The 17753-nt window shown below is 39.5% G+C and overlaps 10 protein-coding genes across 10 annotated transcripts; 6 read left to right on the forward strand and 4 right to left on the reverse strand.

The window, feature by feature from the left end:
• Positions 1–261: 261 nt before the first annotated feature.
• Positions 262–3027, reverse strand: ATG1 (serine/threonine protein kinase ATG1; the record flags this gene model as incomplete). The annotated part of the gene is made up of 1 exon (XM_002498765.1): positions 262–3027. The coding sequence occupies one exon, from the start codon at positions 3025–3027 to the stop codon at positions 262–264; it is 2766 nt and encodes a 921-aa protein (XP_002498810.1).
• A 707-nt stretch (positions 3028–3734) lies between these two features.
• On the reverse strand, positions 3735–5345 carry GTS1 (Gts1p; the record flags this gene model as incomplete). The annotated part of the gene is made up of 1 exon (XM_002498766.1): positions 3735–5345. The coding sequence occupies one exon, from the start codon at positions 5343–5345 to the stop codon at positions 3735–3737; it is 1611 nt and encodes a 536-aa protein (XP_002498811.1).
• Positions 5346–5999: 654 nt separating this feature from the next.
• On the forward strand, positions 6000–6734 carry MND1 (Mnd1p; the record flags this gene model as incomplete). Its single annotated transcript, XM_002498767.1, has 2 exons — positions 6000–6002; positions 6075–6734. 2 exons carry the CDS (start codon positions 6000–6002, stop codon positions 6732–6734), a joined length of 663 nt encoding a protein of 220 aa, XP_002498812.1.
• A 59-nt stretch (positions 6735–6793) lies between these two features.
• Positions 6794–8467, reverse strand: COM2 (Com2p; the record flags this gene model as incomplete). Its single annotated transcript, XM_002498768.1, has 1 exon — positions 6794–8467. One exon carries the CDS (start codon positions 8465–8467, stop codon positions 6794–6796), a length of 1674 nt encoding a protein of 557 aa, XP_002498813.1.
• A 1266-nt stretch (positions 8468–9733) lies between these two features.
• On the forward strand, positions 9734–11101 carry STR3 (cystathionine beta-lyase STR3; the record flags this gene model as incomplete). Its single annotated transcript, XM_002498769.1, has 1 exon — positions 9734–11101. One exon carries the CDS (start codon positions 9734–9736, stop codon positions 11099–11101), a length of 1368 nt encoding a protein of 455 aa, XP_002498814.1.
• Positions 11102–11181: 80 nt separating this feature from the next.
• On the forward strand, positions 11182–12303 carry ZYRO0G19184g (putative hydroxyacid dehydrogenase; the record flags this gene model as incomplete). The annotated part of the gene is made up of 1 exon (XM_002498770.1): positions 11182–12303. One exon carries the CDS (start codon positions 11182–11184, stop codon positions 12301–12303), a length of 1122 nt encoding a protein of 373 aa, XP_002498815.1.
• A 436-nt stretch (positions 12304–12739) lies between these two features.
• COX4 (cytochrome c oxidase subunit IV) lies at positions 12740–13207 on the forward strand (the record flags this gene model as incomplete). Its single annotated transcript, XM_002498771.1, has 1 exon — positions 12740–13207. The coding sequence occupies one exon, from the start codon at positions 12740–12742 to the stop codon at positions 13205–13207; it is 468 nt and encodes a 155-aa protein (XP_002498816.1).
• Positions 13208–13965: 758 nt separating this feature from the next.
• Positions 13966–14325, forward strand: RPS26A (40S ribosomal protein eS26; the record flags this gene model as incomplete). The annotated part of the gene is made up of 1 exon (XM_002498772.1): positions 13966–14325. One exon carries the CDS (start codon positions 13966–13968, stop codon positions 14323–14325), a length of 360 nt encoding a protein of 119 aa, XP_002498817.1.
• Positions 14326–14993: 668 nt separating this feature from the next.
• CDC55 (protein phosphatase 2A regulatory subunit CDC55) lies at positions 14994–16613 on the forward strand (the record flags this gene model as incomplete). Its single annotated transcript, XM_002498773.1, has 1 exon — positions 14994–16613. One exon carries the CDS (start codon positions 14994–14996, stop codon positions 16611–16613), a length of 1620 nt encoding a protein of 539 aa, XP_002498818.1.
• Positions 16614–16899: 286 nt separating this feature from the next.
• COX13 (cytochrome c oxidase subunit VIa) lies at positions 16900–17295 on the reverse strand (the record flags this gene model as incomplete). Its single annotated transcript, XM_002498774.1, has 1 exon — positions 16900–17295. One exon carries the CDS (start codon positions 17293–17295, stop codon positions 16900–16902), a length of 396 nt encoding a protein of 131 aa, XP_002498819.1.
• Between the last annotated feature and the right edge of the window lie 458 nt (positions 17296–17753).

A 17753-nucleotide genomic window follows, 5' to 3' on the forward strand; every position in this document is an offset into this window, starting at 1 on the left:
CTACCGTATAATTCCTTATACCTAATACTGAACGTTAAAATAAAATTTAAACCCAAAATTTTTAACACAAATCCCATAAGAAGCTTCAATAACTCCTAAAAAAAAAAAAAAAAAAAAATAAAAATAAATGCAATATGTCGGATTAAATTGAAGTGAATAATGATAACAATGAAAAAAGAAGGAAAAGAAGACCTGATAATATCACACAATTTGTAGCTCTACCAAACTTGTGAACTGACCAAAACAAACACTTCACATAACTCATCCGTGGTTCATCTTATGCCTCAATGCCTTTAAACGGTTAGCGATACTGTCAATGTATTTCTTGATAATCCTTTTATCTTGCTCATCTAGAATCCCTGTAGTAACGATATCCTGCTCGTTATATAGGTATTCATCCGAAGTCTCATCTAACAGAGTCTTCAACATCCATAGAGATGTTGCATAGGCCAATTCACAATTGTTCAAGTGTTCACCTTGAATTTCTAATTTGGCAGCAGCTTTTGAAATCTCTAAAGATCTATCATAAAGCATTTTTTCCAGATACACAGGCTCTTCATCCCCAATTTCATCAATTTGCGGCGAATCTCCTTCATCTTGTTTCAGCTGATCATTTGTCTCCAACGTTTCTTTAGCACCTTCTGGTTTGATTAGGGTACGATCGCTGGCACAAGCCGTCTTCAATTCGTTGATCTTCACCCTCAAGAAATCTGCCTTTTCCAAACTTTCGTTGAATCTTTCACGAATCCATTGTACCAAAAGGTTGAGCCTCAATGAGTAAACTTTATCTTGGGATTCATACCACCAAGTAGATGTAATTTGCATTGCCTTCGCTAGAATTGACAAAGCCTTCATGTATAAAATAACAGCTTCAGTGCACAGTTGAAGCATCTCATTGGTTGGCAATTCGTTTAATACTGAACTAGTGGTGGATGCACTTCTATTACGAAACCCTTGCTTAGCAAGAAAATCAGGTTCATCATCTTCTTCCTCTTCAACAGCACAACTACTGTTACTCAACCTTTTTTCAAAATGGTGATCTTTAGAATTTTTTGGTAAGGGGACAATCTGTGAGAATTTCACTTCAGCATACGAGAAAACAACGAATGCCTTTGCTGACAAAGTTTCTAACCACAAAATAACACTGTTCCCATCCATCTTTTGCGGCAACTGACCCTGCAGATGCTCCACACGTAAAATGATATTTTCTGTTAAATCTTGGAAAATCTTAGGATTTAACAGAGAAGACCTGTAGTTTGGAGAAGATGAATTAGACGATTGCTGCTGCTGGTTTTGATTTGTCGGTGTTGTGCCAAATAACCTTGTAGAAGCAATACCTAGAGCTCTGGAAAGAGCGCTTGAAGGATTCAACGACGTTAAAGAAAGCCTGCGATCAACTAAAGAAGCTCTGCGAGAATTACTACCACCACTTGAATTGGATGTACGTGCCGTACGACCCGTTAAGAACGCCTGTTGCTGTGGTTGTGCTCCTACGTGAGCCATAGGCGATGATCCGTCTGATAAATTTCTCTGTCTCTGTGATGCTGGTGTACCCTGTCTACTATTTGGTAACTGTTGTTGTTGCTGTTGTTGTTGTTGTTGCAAAACGGCTGGTCCCGGCCCTGCCTGAGCGAATTCATCTGCCAATGCATTAACCTCCACTGTCTTTTTCTCCACAACGACATATTCCTTTTCTAACATGAGATCAGACCCAGAGCCCGACGAACCAATCTTCTTGGCTCTACCCATAGAAGGATTTCCTCTAACAGTACGGGATGGATTGATTAGGGCGTTATTATTACTGTTATTATTATTGTTTTTATTACTACCACTGGTATCATTGTTAGCGTTTGGATGACCTGCAGCGGTTTCTAACTGTCGTTGCTGTACGTCATGAGAAGTCAATGGTTTCAAATCTTCTTTGACCAAAGGTCTGGTGCCATTTGACTGTCTCTTTGAAGAGGGAGGCGGAGGTTTTGCCAAATATTCAGATATGAACATATTACTTTCCACGACGTCCTTAGACTTAGTCTCGAGTTCTGGTACCGCTTCATCCATTTCGTATGGTGATAAATCTTCTGTAACCAACTTGTTCTCAAAAAATTCTGCAAATCCCATTCTATTGGCTGGATCAAACGTTAACAAGCCACATATTAAATCTTTAAGTTCTTGTTCGACCTCACATTGACTAGGGAAAGTAATTACATCATTAGCTCTTTTGATCTTTTTGTAAAGCTCTAAATGGTTAGATGCTTTAAATGGCGGTTTCCCACAACACATTTCATAAAGCACGGCCCCTACAGACCATAAATCTGCTTTGGCATTATATTTTTGATAGTTTAAAATTTCAGGGGCCATGTACAAAGGACTACCACACAAGGTCTCGGCCAATGAAGTGTTTGGTAAAAATCTAGCAAATCCAAAATCTGCAATTTTTAAAATGGGTAGATTGTAAATGCCGACGAATCCACTTTCATGAAAACTTTGAGCATCATGATACCCCATCAATGGTGTAGCTAGCAGCAAATTCTGTGGTTTAATATCCCTATGAACCAAATTCTTCGTCCTTAAAAATCTAAGAGAAGATGCCAATTGTTGTAAATAGTTTACGATGAAAGCACGGTGTAGTCCATTATGATTTGGACTTGGTGGTGGATACTTCTCAAATACAGATTTTAGCAATGGGTGGTTTTCCGTAAGTTCCTTCCGTTTCCTAATTAAAAACGTCAAATCACCTAATGCACAGTATTCCATTACAAGAAAGAAATCTGTCGCCGTCCTTTCACAATCCATAAGACCCACAATGTGGGGATGCTTAATCTTCTTCAAAATAGCTATTTCAATCTCTAAATTTTCCAATAATTTTTTATTTTTCAACTTTGATCTTGATACCGCTTTGATGGCGATATGTTCAGACCTATCGCTACTACGATATCCTTTAAAGACCATGGCAAAGGATCCTCTACCGATCTCTTTCTCCATGGTATATTCACCATTTACTATCGTCACAGGTTTCTTTTCTGACATTTTTATCTCTGATTACCTTTATTTTATTAGTTGAATACCAATATCGATGCCCGATGTCGATCTGCGCCTCTCCTTTTATATATGTGTTGTACGTGGGATAGATGGATAAGGTTACCAAACTCAGAAAGGCTTTGTAAATCAACACACGAATTTTAGTCTAAAGACCCATTCATAAAGATACGGAAAACAAATCAGTAGTATAGTAGCCTCAACACCACTACAAACCGTTTCCTTGAATCAAATACAAAAAAAAATAAAGACAGTCTCCTATCCTTATGTAACAGATTATTATTCTATTTGTCTGTATTGATTTCCTGGAACAACAAAACGCCAGAAGTTGTTTATATCGATATGCTATCGCCAGGGGATAGGGTTCTCTTTATATATATTATGGTTTTAAGTCTCTACCGATGAGGATTACTCACATTTGTTTAGACACCCTCCCTCAAAATAGTCATAGAAGACAAACCCCCGAGAATCATTGCACACGAAAGTGATGTTTCGTATGAAAGAAGCTAAAACGTAAATCAGTTTTCGGAGGGGGGAGCATAACGATAACGATCACAATGGTACTATTAAATATCGGTTGTTAGGCCCTATACAGATGAGTAAAATAGTTGGCATACTGCTGGGTAAATTTTCGCATGTAGATCATATTTCGAAATCTATAGGAAAATCAATATGTAATTCCTTTTGCTTCCTATCCTTCAGCCCCAGTAGCCCTGGTACATCGGATACTGCTGTTGACCCTGAGTCATTTGCGCCTGCATCATCTGCTGCTGTTGTTGTAGTTGCATAATTTGGTTGTACTGAGGGTGATCTTCTCTTATTTCAGCTGGCGTTGAATACATATCCGGACGTTGGTAAAGTGACATTAGGGCATTTTTATCCACCTGAGGTTGATTCGTTTGTTGTTGTAGATACATTTGTTGCTGGGACATTTGTTGTTGTAATTGTTCCTGTTGTCGCTGTTGTTGCAACATTTGCAGTTGTAATTGCTCCTGTTGTGCTTGTGCTTGTGCTTGTGCTTGTGCTTGTGCGTGTTGTTGCTGTTGTTGTAATTGTTCTTGTTGTGCTTGTTGTGCCAGTTGTTGTTGTTGGGCCAATGCCATTTCGTTTTGGTCCACATAAATAATTCCTGTTGCAGGATCTAAGAACTGTTGTACGGAAACACCAGTGTTACCATCAAAAATACCTGTAGGTGTACCTGACATACCGGTGGTACCATCAAAGATGGCCGGCTGTGGCTGTGGTTGTGCAGGAGTACCTGTCAGACTGGCCAACAATAAATCACCAGTGCCATCAGTACCATCGAATACAGCAGGTTGTGGACCAGTGGTAGCTGCTCTTCTACGTGGAAGATTAGGTTTTGGTTCTGTCAAATGCCCAGTAATGCCCTCTTGTCCAACCGAATGAGGTAAAGTGTCAACTGCAGACGCAGATGCAGTTCTAATTGCAGATGAATGTAGCGGGGAAGGTGCTAATCCGTTTGATCTTCTGCCATAATCGTCACTAGCATAACCACCAATACTACTACCACTTCTGTTTCTATTGGATGGCGGTGGTGTATTTCTGTCAAGTATAGCCATCGCACGTGACACATCACCCTTTGCTAAACTTAAGGCCTCTGCATTGTTATCAATACTCGGATATCCTCTATCCCTTAAAATTCTTAATTCCCTTGAATATCTACTCAATTCATAATCCCTTGCCTTTCTATTCGTCAGTTTACTTGTACTTTCCATTGGTGAACCATATCCAGAACCACCGACACTTCTACTCCTCAGTCTGTCTGTCGTTGATAACGTTCCTACGCTACTTGAACTAGCTCTACTGCGGCTTCTTGGCCTAATTCCTTCGGGCATATAACCACCGCCATTCATGCCGTATTCATGTGGATCTACTGGATCATATCTAAATTTCGCAAAAATATACTTGTCTCTAATGAATTGTTCCACCGTTGATTTATCTTCATCTGCGTCGAACGGAAACGGAATGCCTTTAGCATTCCAGACTTTATTATTACGTTTATTACCACCGCTATTTGCCAAATCATCAATTTCAGCCGAGCTCCATCGATCCATTGATAGAGATTTCACATGTGAATAAACACCTTCGTCTCTAAATCCTAACAGTTTTCTATGAACACTGGCACATCTACCACATAGCATAACACCTAGATTGACAGAAGACCACGTTGGATATAAAGCACGGCACTCTCCACATTTATTTGCATTCTCTGGAGAACTTACAAGACGTTTGAGTTCATTCTCAGTAGCTGCACCGACTCTGCTAGATCTTGATCTTGATCTTGACATTGTAACTCAGAACTCTACTCTCTAAATATGCACTGAAGAGATAATTCGATGTTCAATATTTGTCAAATGTTTATATTATAGAACACCCCTTTAAAACGATAATGGAATGAATTGGGCACCAAATTAGGACAGGGAAAAAATACTAAACAGACTGTACCAAAGCGTTTAATGGAATTCGTTTGGATGTTAAACTTGAGCCTGCAGTCGTTTATTACAGTCTATGTCTGTTTACTTTTTCTATAGTAATCAATGATTACAGGTCCTTTGTCTGTTGAAAAAAATAATAGGTCCTTATAAACACGAATGTTCGAATATCTCCATATAAGCTTCTATTACCAGTACTAGCAGTATTGCAGCGGCCACCTGGGGTCCCTCGCATCATTTCTTTTTCCCGGTTCTTTTTTTCCATTTAGTCTGTTCTTATTATCGTTCCAAATGATATAGAAGCTCGGTTTCAACTGCTAAAATGTTTCTTCAGAGTCGTGGCTTCCGTACATGACTGTGGTGTTAGTACTTTTTTCTTCTTCTGACCCTTCGGCGGTTATTTTCGGTATAAAAAGGGGTAGGGGAAACCCGTATAATAAGGAGGCAATGCTGCAATGAAACACACTGCTAATACTTGATACTTTAAGGGCCAGATCATAGACTACATAGATGGTATGTACACCGAAAATATAACGAAACACTAAAGCAATAAGTCTATTATTATGCGTACTAACTCACGCCAAGCCGCCAAGGAAACAAGTTGTTACACTCGAAGAGAAAAAATCAAGGATACTCAATTTCTTCCAAGAAGAATTCTCCTTCTACAATATGAAAGAATTAGAAAAATTGATACCTAAAAAGTGTGGAATTTCATCTATGTTGGTCAAGGATTTGGTCCAACAGATGATTGACGAGGACGGTATTGTATCTGTAGAAAAATGTGGTAATATCAATATCTACTGGTGTTTTAAAAATCAAATTACGCAGAGGATTTATGATAATTGTCATAAGATTTCACAACAGTGTCAAGATACTAAAATTTCTATTGAAGATACTAAATGTAAATTAAATTCCGCCACTGCTAACGAAAGAAGTCCCCGTTTCCAAGATAATAATGGGAAAACACTATCGAGATCTAAGGAATTGACCAAACATAAAGATATAGAAGAGAACCTCAAATCTCTTCAGTTACAGTACAACCAAATTTCACAATCAAGGTGGGATCATGACAAGATCAGACGTAAACGCCAAGAGATTCGTGATAAAAGAGATAAACTAGAAAAAATGACTGACAACGTCGAAATTCTTATGGAATACCTTTGTAAAAGGTTCTGTTTAGAATCTAGACAATTGAGAAAGGAGTTGGAAATTCCTGATGAATTTGAAGAAATCCCCATCGTATGACAAGAAAAAACAAAAAAACTAACAATCGAATGTGAATGAGTGGTATTAATGAAAGAACATCACTGATGTGTGTGTGTCTTTATATGCTGATTCAAATTGTCGCTTCTGCTAAATTTCTTACCACATATGTGACAGCCAAAGGGCTTTTCGCACATATGTAAGGAACGAACATGACGTTTTAAATGCTCTTGTCTTTTGAACCTTCTATCACAGTACTCGCAACCGAAATGTTTTGTAGCATCGAGTATTGGTGAAGGTTTACGGCCACGAGTCTTGGGCATCGATCCCAGTCTTTTCCTAACCAGCGGAGGAGGGGATGGTGTAGCAGTAGTGTTGCTATCACTATTACTGTTGCTATTATTATTATCGATAATATTATCAGTTGTTGTCGTTACCGCCATTGGCGCTACAGGTTCGACATGATTGACTGTGGTAACTGGCGTCTGCGCTGGGTCTATCACTGCTGCAGGAAGTTTATCTTCTAGATTATCAAAAACGGCAAACTGTGTTAAGGGCTCTGATACAGTATGACTATCATCATCATCATATTCATTGGAAAAAGTCACCAATTGGGATGGATTCACCAAAGTATGATCCTCTTCCATCTCGAGAGGATCATCTTGGCGAGCTCGCCTCTTCATAGGATTTCTATTCCAGAAATACTTCTTCTTAAAGACAGGTTCATCACCAACCACCAAATCAGCACCATTCCCACTACCATTACTCGTATTACTCGTATTATTATTATTACTATTATTATTATTGCTGTTGTTCGTGAAAAAATTCAATTTGAAATAGTCCTTAACTTTTTTCTTTGGAGGTTGTTGCGGCTCAATTAGTGGTGCATCAACGTCAACATCTAAATTATAATCCTCCACCATTGGAACCTCTAAACTTTGACTTTGGGGGACAAAATCGAAAAGATCGTTATTTCTTCCCATTTGAACCGCCGTTTCATCGCTTGGGGTTCCCCAATCTTCATCACTCATCATCACAACTTCATCCTGCAGGAAATTGGCATTATTAATATTATTGTCATTATTATTATTTGTTGCTGTCGTTGATCCTGCACTTAATTTGAAATCCAAATCTGCAAATGGTTCATTCATTACTTCGTTATTCTTATCATTTAAATTCACGTCAGCTCTATCATTATAGTCCCTAGTATTACTGCTACTACGACTAGAATCACCGATCTGGAAACTAGGTTTACCAAAATATTCATATTCGTAATAGCCAGCATTATCGACATCATAATCTGAAATGGACAACCTCCTACTACTATCCCTTTTGGGCAGCATCGGCAGGAACTGTTGTTGTTTTTGCTGCTGCTGCTGCTGCTGACGTTGTTGTTGTTGCAGATGCAACTGCATCTGCTGTAATTGCAACTGTTGCTGCTGCTGCAAGTGCTGTTGCAATTGCATTGCTTCTAAATCCAAATCCAAATAATCTTCGAAAGCCGTCATAACAGCTGATCCAGATCCTCTTGCTGCGCCTGCGCTTGCTTCGCTAGTGATTGTATTACCTGTAAGGTCGTTATTAACTGAATTATCATAGTCATAGTTGTCCTTGGTTAACTGCAAATTAAAATCATCACCTGTTGTCCTCGTTCTTGTTATTGCATCGCCAACTTCGTATTTGGGATTATTGAAAATTCCTGAACCAACTGCTGTATCATTCGATTCCACCCTTCCAAGCTGATATGGGTTTGACATACGAGGTATTGATTCCATTGCAATTTTGATTCACCACCAAGACCACGACGGGATCCAACAATAATAGTAAAGATTGAGGAGAACTTCTGTTAGCTAAATAACAAACAGCGACCTCACAAAGTGTATATATAGGTGTATATATGTGTATATATATAGATGTATATCTGTTTTGTTTTAAGTCACCAGTATTGCGTGAAATATATAATCTCACTCAACTTGTGCGCCATCTTTCCTAAAACGAGGCCAAGGTGGAGCAGAGTGGACCTTCCATGGGTTCCCCATAAAAGAAATAATTAAACGGTTCCCACCGACGGGACGATAAACAAAGCAACGGTCTGAGGCACATAATAGGTCTAATAACAAACACGTACATAGATACAGCGTGCTGCTTCTAGGGCGCATATGCTGCCACCATTACGAAATCTTTGCAGATTGTTTTCATTACTACGAATTTTGCTACTGGGGGACTGATGCGTACGCAAGATGTGTAAGATGTGTAATAGTACATGTACGTATACTGTCTTTTTTTGTATCGCTTGGCCAGGTAACGGGCGGATAACGGAGGAGCTGAGAGCCGACGGTTCCTATGCGTATTTACTGTGGAATAAGAGTCTCGAAGACGGTTTGTATGGACGGGTAGTGTAAATACGTTCGCAGACATGAACTTAATGCAAGGAAGCATCCACCCATGGAAACGTTGTCAATACAACAGAACAAGAATAATAATAACAAGAATAATATTATTAGTTTATTACTAGTTTATTACTAGTTGTAAAGAGAAAATCAAGCTAATTACAATAATGATGGAATTGACCGTATACGATGGCTAGAAGAAGAAGAAGAGAAAGAAGGAGGAGTCTAAAAGACATTGTCTCGAAGTGTTATTGTTATCAATAGCGCTAGGGAGAAAATGGCAAATAGAAATGAGGGAGAGGAAGGACAAAGGGAGGGTAAATGTTTTATATGCATCCAGCGGCTGAAATAGGCACGGCGCTATCACCGAAAAGACAACATTACTCACATTTTTACCGCCAGCGGGTGGTCAGTATAACACCGATGTTGGTCGGACTGATATAGCACCGACGAATGTGGCGCCTCCCACAGTCAGCACTGCACGTGATAGTGATTCATTTAATCATCATTGTGAAAACCCCGGAAACCACCGTCGGTGTTATAGCAGAAGTATTAAAGAGATGGAATATTAAAGGGATAGGTAGTTAGAAAGTCGCTGGAATCGAATATACAACACTGAGCATAAGCAGTATAGAACTGTAATATTTAAAAATGAATCCCAAGACTTCAGTTGTGTCTAATTCTCTACACAGAGATCAACATGGTGCATCCGTGCAGCCGGTTTATATGTCCACTACCTTCAAGGTGGATCTGCGGAGCGATGGACAAGCATACGATTACTCAAGGTCAGGAAATCCCACTAGATCTCTATTGCATAGACAACTCGGTCAACTGTACAACGTGCCAGAGTCTCAGGTCCACGCTGTAAGTTCGGGTATGACTGCTTTGGATGCGATCATGCGCGGCTTAATTCTTTCGAACACATCTCACGTACCCACTATTCTAGCTGGTGATGACCTCTACGGTGGTTCTGATAGACTCTTAACGTTTTTGAAAACAAGGTGTCATGCAAGAACGATTAATGTAGACACTTCAAATTTTGATAAATTTCAAGAGGCCTTTCTTTCGGTCGATAAAGTCGATTGCGTTCACATCGAATCTCCAACAAACCCAATGTGTAAAGTGGTGGATGTTCCAAGAATAATATCATTTGTTAAGAGTGTGTCTCCTCAGACCTACGTGATCGTCGATAATACTATGATGAGTGGACTACTGTGTAACCCATTGTCCCTTGGAGCCGATGCCGTTTACGAATCCGCTACCAAGTTTCTCAATGGTCACCACGATATCATGGCAGGTGTTGTAGTTTCACGCAATCAGAAAATCGCTGATGCAATTTACTTTGTGGTCAATGCGACAGGATGTGGATTAGCGCCAATGGACTCTTGGCTGCTGATTAGAGGGTTGAAAACTTTAAGCGTACGTCTTTACCAGCAACAGTTCAATGCAATGGTGCTAGCAGAATGGTTGGAGCAATCGTGCGGGTTTAAACAATCCAAGGACAACTCGCTGTTGCGTACAAGATACGTCGGTTTACAATCTCACCCACAATTTAGTCTGCACAGGTCGTTTAATGATGGTCCTGGTGCGGTGCTTTCATTCGAGACCGGATCCACACCGCTGTCTCGTCGTATAGTGTCTTCTAAGGCTCTTAAGATTTGGTCAGTAACGGTTTCATTCGGCTGTGTCAATTCTTTGATTTCACTTCCTTGCAGCATGTCGCATGCTTCGATAGATCCTAACGTGAGGAAGGAAAGAGAGTTCCCAGAGGATCTAATTAGACTCTGCGTAGGGATTGAAGATATCGTCGACTTGCAAAAAGACTTGCTTGCAGCCATGGTGGATGCAGGCGTATTAGAATTGAAAGGCGATACCATTTACAACAAGCTCAATGGCCATAAGGCTACCAATACTATTGGTCGTAAGCAATACGTGCAGCGCAGTATTTATGACGTTTTCTACGGCGAACCATTAGTGCATTCACAACAAAGATTTTCCAATAGATCAATAAAACTTTAGAAAATTAATCATGACTACATAGAAAAAGTAACGCTAATATTCGTTTTCTAGAAACAAACAAAAAGAACAAAAAACAAACAATGCTAGATAAGCCAACAGTGCTGTTTGTTGCAGCACCTAACCAGGAATCTCACATACTACGTTCGTCTCAGTTTAACGATAGATTCCACACATTGACCCACGTCATAGAATCTAAGGATTCTTTTTTGCAGTTCTTGGCAAACCATCAAGCGCATGATATAAGGGCCATCTACGGTGGATATCCAGCATTTATACCCATTGGTGGTCTTCAACAGGACTTAATCGAACACGAGCTGTTCCCCAAGAACTTAAAATGTATTGCAATTTGTTCAAGGGGTCATAATGGATTCGATCTTGATTGTCTCTCGAAGCACGGGATACAACTTTACAAATATCAGGATGATAACATTATCTATGGGAACGAACTAAAAGACTTCCAAAGGAGCCAGGTTGGTAACGATGTAGCAGATAGTGCATTGTGGCACATCCTCGAAGGATTTAGGAAATTTTCATATCAGCAATCCCTAACAAGGAAGAATGATACCACGCTTGCCGCTAGAAGTGAAGCGTTGGGTAAACCAGGGTTTGCATTCGGTCATGAATTACAAGGTCTGAAAGTTGAGTCCCCCCGTGGTAAAAAATGCCTAATCCTTGGATTGGGTAGTATTGGTAAGCGCATTGGATTCAAATTACAATACGGGCTTGAAATGGAAATTCACTATTCCAAACGTATGCAAGATCCAGAGGTATCAACCAAACACGGTTGGATTTTCCACAAATTAGATGATACCTTATATGAACACTTGTGGCAATTCAATGCTATTGTGATCGCACTACCACTGACCGACGAAACTAAACACTTGATCGATAATCACTTTTTATCACATTGTAATGGTCCTGAACTTGTAATTGTCAATATAGGCCGTGGCAGCATTTTACACAGAGACCAAGTCCACGAAGCTCTCCAAAAGGGTAAACTACGCCATCTGGGAGAAGACGTTTTTTACAACGAACCTATAGTGGATCAAGAACTGAGAGATGATATCAAGTATACAACGGTAACTCCACACATCGGTAGCAGTACAGTGCAAGTGTTTTACCAGAGCTGTGAACTAGCACTGGCCAATATCCTAGAGGCTACTAGTGGCGGGAAAACGGATCCCCTATCAAGAGTTGTCTGAAGCGCTACCTAGTTATTCATTGTATTTAATTAGTGACAGAGATAGCGCCGCGCAGAGCGGTAACAAAGAGACAGAAACATAAGCAAGAGGAAGAACTAAAAGATCGCTTCCTAACTCTTTCTACACCAATCAATACCCCGGTCAATATATAGCTATTCAGTAGTCCAAGGAAGCCCTAGCTATGTTTCCTCCCACCTGACCAGCGGCCAATGAGAGATCCTCATTTTTCACGTGGCCAGAGCTGGAAGTGAGTAAGGAAGGTGGGAAAAAAAATCACCAAATGAAAAACGTCCTTCCAAGAAATCGTAAAGTGATGGGTTAACCATATTGGCACATATAGATCGTTGTCAATAGACTTTTTGCTCATATTCCCTTCATTTCCGAAAATTTATCCTTTGACTAGTTCAAAAAACTTGTACCAGTAATATCGTTCCGAATGTTGTCTCTACGCCAGTCATTAAGATTTGTTACTCCTGCTACTAGAGCTTTTAGCACTTCAAGAGTCTTTCTACAATCCAAACCCACAAATAAAACTGCAAGTTCCCTTGCTGAAGTTAAAGACAATGAAACCTTAATTGGTCCTGGTGCTAAGGAAGGTACCGTGCCAACCGATTTGGAACAAGCCACCGGTTTAGAAAGATTGGAATTATTGGGTAAACTTGAAGGTGTAGAATTCTTCGACACTAAGCCATTGGATTCATCCAGAAAGGGTACTATGGCTGACCCAATCGTTTTAGAATCCTACGAAGACTACCGTTATGTTGGTTGTACCGGTTCTCCTGCCGATTCTCATACTATTATGTGGCTAAAACCAACCGTTAACCAAGTGGCTAGATGTTGGGAATGTGGATCTGTTTACAAAGTGAACCCAGTCGGTGTTCCTCACGGACATAGTCACCATTAAGGAGAATAACGGGGATCTATTTATTTTTTGTAAATTCCAATTTCCATGGTTTTAATGGGTAAACTTGAATAAATTATTTAATGTCATGTTCCAAAGAAGAGAAGAAAGAAATATTTGATTTGGTAAACTTTCAAGAGTATACGTTATTGCATACTGATTCGTATTTGAAAAAGCTTAGAAATTGACAATATATCTTTTTACATATACATACATCTAAAAGAACAACAAATACATATAGAAGTTAAGGCTTCAGGATGCGGATGCCAAGAAGTCATCTTGTTCTCAGCGGCTATGTAAAAATGACTGTCACCCATACATTACGCCAACATCCAGACACCTACTGAATGGCATTTTCAGCTTCTCCATATCATTTCCTTTCTGATACCGCGTTGTCCTCCGAGCGTGAAAAAAAAATAAGACAGCCGCTAGTTAGCCTAGGCAGGAGTCTGAGAGTGGTCCAGGCGGGGACCTAGCGAGGGAGAGCGTAGCCTCTAGGCAGAGCCCCTCCGCCTACAGCAGGATGTTCGGGGAGGACTAAGCTCCGGGACGCACCCGCACTTCGGTCGCACACCGGGTCTGTACTCCTCACCCCCCGACGCAAACTCATTTTTATATAGTAAATGTTTCAACCATACTATCCTCGTCACTCTAGTACACAAAATCGAAAACGAACCACAGTCAAAGGTATGTGAAACCGCTATCGCCAGTTGTCGTTGATTATCAATATCAGTACGTGTTACTAACACCAATTTTTACAGATGCCTAAGAAGAGAGCTTCCAACGGTAGAAACAAGAACGGTAGAGGTCACGTCAAACCAGTTAGATGCGTTAACTGCTCTAAGAGTGTCCCTAAGGATAAGGCCATCAAGAGAATGGCTATCAGAAACATCGTTGAAGCTGCTGCCATCAGAGACATGTCCGAGGCTTCTGTCTACGCTGAATACGCTCTTCCAAAGACTTACAACAAGTTGCACTACTGTGTTTCTTGTGCTATTCACGCAAGAATCGTGAGAGTCAGATCTAGAGCTGACAGAAGAATCAGAACTCCTCCTCAGAGGCAAAGATTCAACAGGGACAACAGAGTCTCCCCTGCCGATGCCGCCAAGAAGGCTTTGTAAGCATAGCACAGGCTATATCATTCATATGTATGTAGTGTAAAGCTCAACATTGTCGTTTAGTAAGAAGATAATAGTAATGATAGTTCGCGGAGGGCCCAATAGCTTGATATATGGGGTATTATTTGGGGCCAGTAGCAAACGTTCCTATTCCACTTGTAGTATTGTCTTGTAATGACGTGTAGTGCATTCCTCATACTCTCTAGAATCGATTGATCAGATTTCCCTTTGATCGTGAGAAACGACGCGTTCCGCCTTGTCGAAGCCAAAAGGAAAAAAAATAAAAGATTTTCAACCGTCACCCCTAAGGAACTTCTGACCAATTTCATATACTGGAGTTGCATTTTAAAGGTACTTGCCCTCTTTTGAGACTAGATTCATACAAGAATTAACATTTAGAAGGAATTTTGTCATCACAATTTTGACAATTGGTCCAAGAACAACTGTTTCCCACTAGACAACACGAAGTAACTGTTTCCTATTCTCCTGAACTAAGGAGTGTTGTTGCTTATTTTTATCGTTCCTTCTATCACCCTTCTTTAGTGAATATTGGGAGTCTATTGCGTCAAGGTACCTCTCACGCTCAAAGATATTTGTAGTGTACACACATTGGTTTTTCCTTCTCTATCATCTTCTTTCCCCCTCTCTGACTCACGAATTGATTGAATGGCATGTCACAGGACAATTTTGATTTCAAGTTTAGCCAGTGTTTCGGCGATAAAGCTGATATTGTAGTTACCGAGGCAGATATTATAACTGCAGTTGAATTTGATCATTCAGGAGATTATTTGGCTACAGGTGATAGGGGTGGTCGTGTGGTTTTATTCGAGAAAAACAATAGTAAACATTGTGAGTACAGATTTCTCACAGAATTTCAAAGTCATGATGCAGAGTTTGATTACTTGAAATCTTTAGAAATTGAAGAAAAAATCAACCAGATTAAATGGTTACGTCCTTCCCAAAGATCCCATTTTATACTGAGCACCAATGATAAGACGATAAAGCTTTGGAAAGTCTATGAGAAGAATGTTAAATTGGTCAGTGAAAATAACCTCTCCGATGGAATGGCATTACCAAGATTCGCAGGCAGCCATAGTGGGAATAACGGCAATGGTGGGGGTGGATCTGCTAGAGCAGTTTTATCACTACAAAATTTAAAATTACCAAGATTGTCTCAGCACGATAAGATTATAGCGGCTGCCCCCAAGAAAGTTTACTCGAACGCTCATACTTATCACATCAATTCGATATCACCAAATTCCGATCAAGAGACATTTTTAAGTGCAGATGACCTCAGAATTAACCTTTGGAATTTAGATATTCCTGATCAATCCTTTAACATTGTTGACATCAAACCTGCTAATATGGAAGAATTGACAGAGGTTATCACAAGTGCAGAATTCCACCCCTTACATTGTAATTTGTTCATGTATTCTTCTTCAAAGGGGACGGTCAAGCTTTGTGACATGAGACAAAATGCTCTTTGTGACTATAAAACAAAGACTTTTGAAGAGTATCTTGATCCAATTAATCACAATTTCTTCACAGAAATCACGTCATCGATATGCGATGTTAAATTTAGTCCTGATGGTAGATACATTGCATCAAGGGATTATTTAACGGTAAAAATTTGGGATGTTAATATGGATAGTAAACCATTAAAGACAATAAATGTTCACGACCAGTTAAAGGAAAGGTTAAGTGATACTTATGAAAATGATGCTATCTTTGATAAATTTGAAGTCTGCTTTAGTGGTGATAGTTCAAGTGTAATGACTGGTTCTTACAATAACAATTTTATGATTTATCCTAACGTGATATCGACTGGTGATGATAGCGGTGGAGTCGTTAAAAATTTCAATGATAATAGCCGTAAAGTTCAGTTTAACGATAAGAAGAAAGGTAGTTTTAGCAGTAGTAATTCATCGAACGGTTCTAGGGCGTCATCATCATATCGTCGTGGTAGTAATGGTAGCCGAAGCAGCTTTGATGATCCAACATCAACAGCATCTTCACAACAACAAAACCCATCATCAAATATACAACAGCAACAGCAACAACAACATTCGCATCAACAACAGGAAAACAATAAGGAAATTGTGCTTCAAGCGGATAAAAGCGCCTTTAAGAGCAAAAGATTTGGAACATTATCACAAAGGTCGGCTAGAAATAAAGAATGGGGGGATGATATCGATTTTAAGAAAAGTATTTTACATTTTTCATGGCACCCTCGAGAAAATAGCATTGCTATCGCGGCAACAAATAATTTGTTCATCTTTTCTGCATCCTAAGTCCCATCCCGCATAGACTGATTTATATATGTGTTAGATAGTACTTTTTTTCCCTTCTCTCCTTCATTCCTTTTACAGTTCGATATATTTATTTCATATTTGTGAAGTTCTGATCTCTCCCGCACCGCTGCTGCTACAGTTGTTACTAATAACAATAACAATAACACTCTGCATGTTAAATACTAATAATAATAATAATAATAATATTAATAAAATTCATATAAATAAAATGAAATCTTGTGCTGTATTTACCTATTCCTAATACTCCATTGTATTAAAATGCATCTTATTCATGACGGATGTGTCTGTTAACAATTGGATTCCAGAATAAAGTCTTGTCACCGTCACCCCAGAAGAATGGTTTGGATCTAATGTTCATGTACTCATAATTTTTTGGCCAGTCTTCGTCAGAAATGTGTTCCAAATGTTCACGGTGTTCAGCGTGTTCCTTTTCAACGAAATAAGTGTTGATAGCAGTCAAAGCAACTGCAGGAACTGCAACGAAAGCAGTGATTCTAATCCAGAATTTTGAAGTATCCTTAGCATGGTGTTGAGAAGCCTCTAATTCATGTTTAAATGCATTAGCTGCCTTAACGTCCACATTTTTAAAAGCAGGTTCAAGGGCGTATTTTGGCAAAGAAGAGTATCTTCTGATGGTTTGTCTAAGAATTTGAGAAGACATTACGAATCACAACTATAATCCAATCTGTATCGAGCTTAGCTGATTCTTCAACGATTCATGTGAGCTCGTACTTGAATCCAAAAGCTGGCGTATGTTTAGTCTTTCGGTCAAAGGATAAAATCTGGTGAAAAAAATATCGGGGGAAGCCCTATTTTTAAGGAAAGTGCACCATTGGCCGATGATCACGTGATTAGGGCTTCGCACTCTGCGTAATAAGCTTGGGCGGTTAAGTTGTCATATAAACGACTAGAGATTATTTATTTAGTCCCCATAATGGGCGGTTGTACTTCAGTAATGAGTTTGTGCAAATGGATTGATCCTAAAAATTGTAAATGAACGTTGGTGCCAACTAGTGACTAAACCATGAATCTCACTCAGACTTTTGATCAATTTCTATCGAGCAATAGTCCCAATCCCACGTATTACCCTCGAGCATGCAGTAACCAGAGCTATAAGTC

This window comes from Zygosaccharomyces rouxii, assembly GCF_000026365.1.
Source record: "Zygosaccharomyces rouxii strain CBS732 chromosome G complete sequence".
Lineage (NCBI taxonomy): Eukaryota > Fungi > Ascomycota > Saccharomycetes > Saccharomycetales > Saccharomycetaceae > Zygosaccharomyces > Zygosaccharomyces rouxii.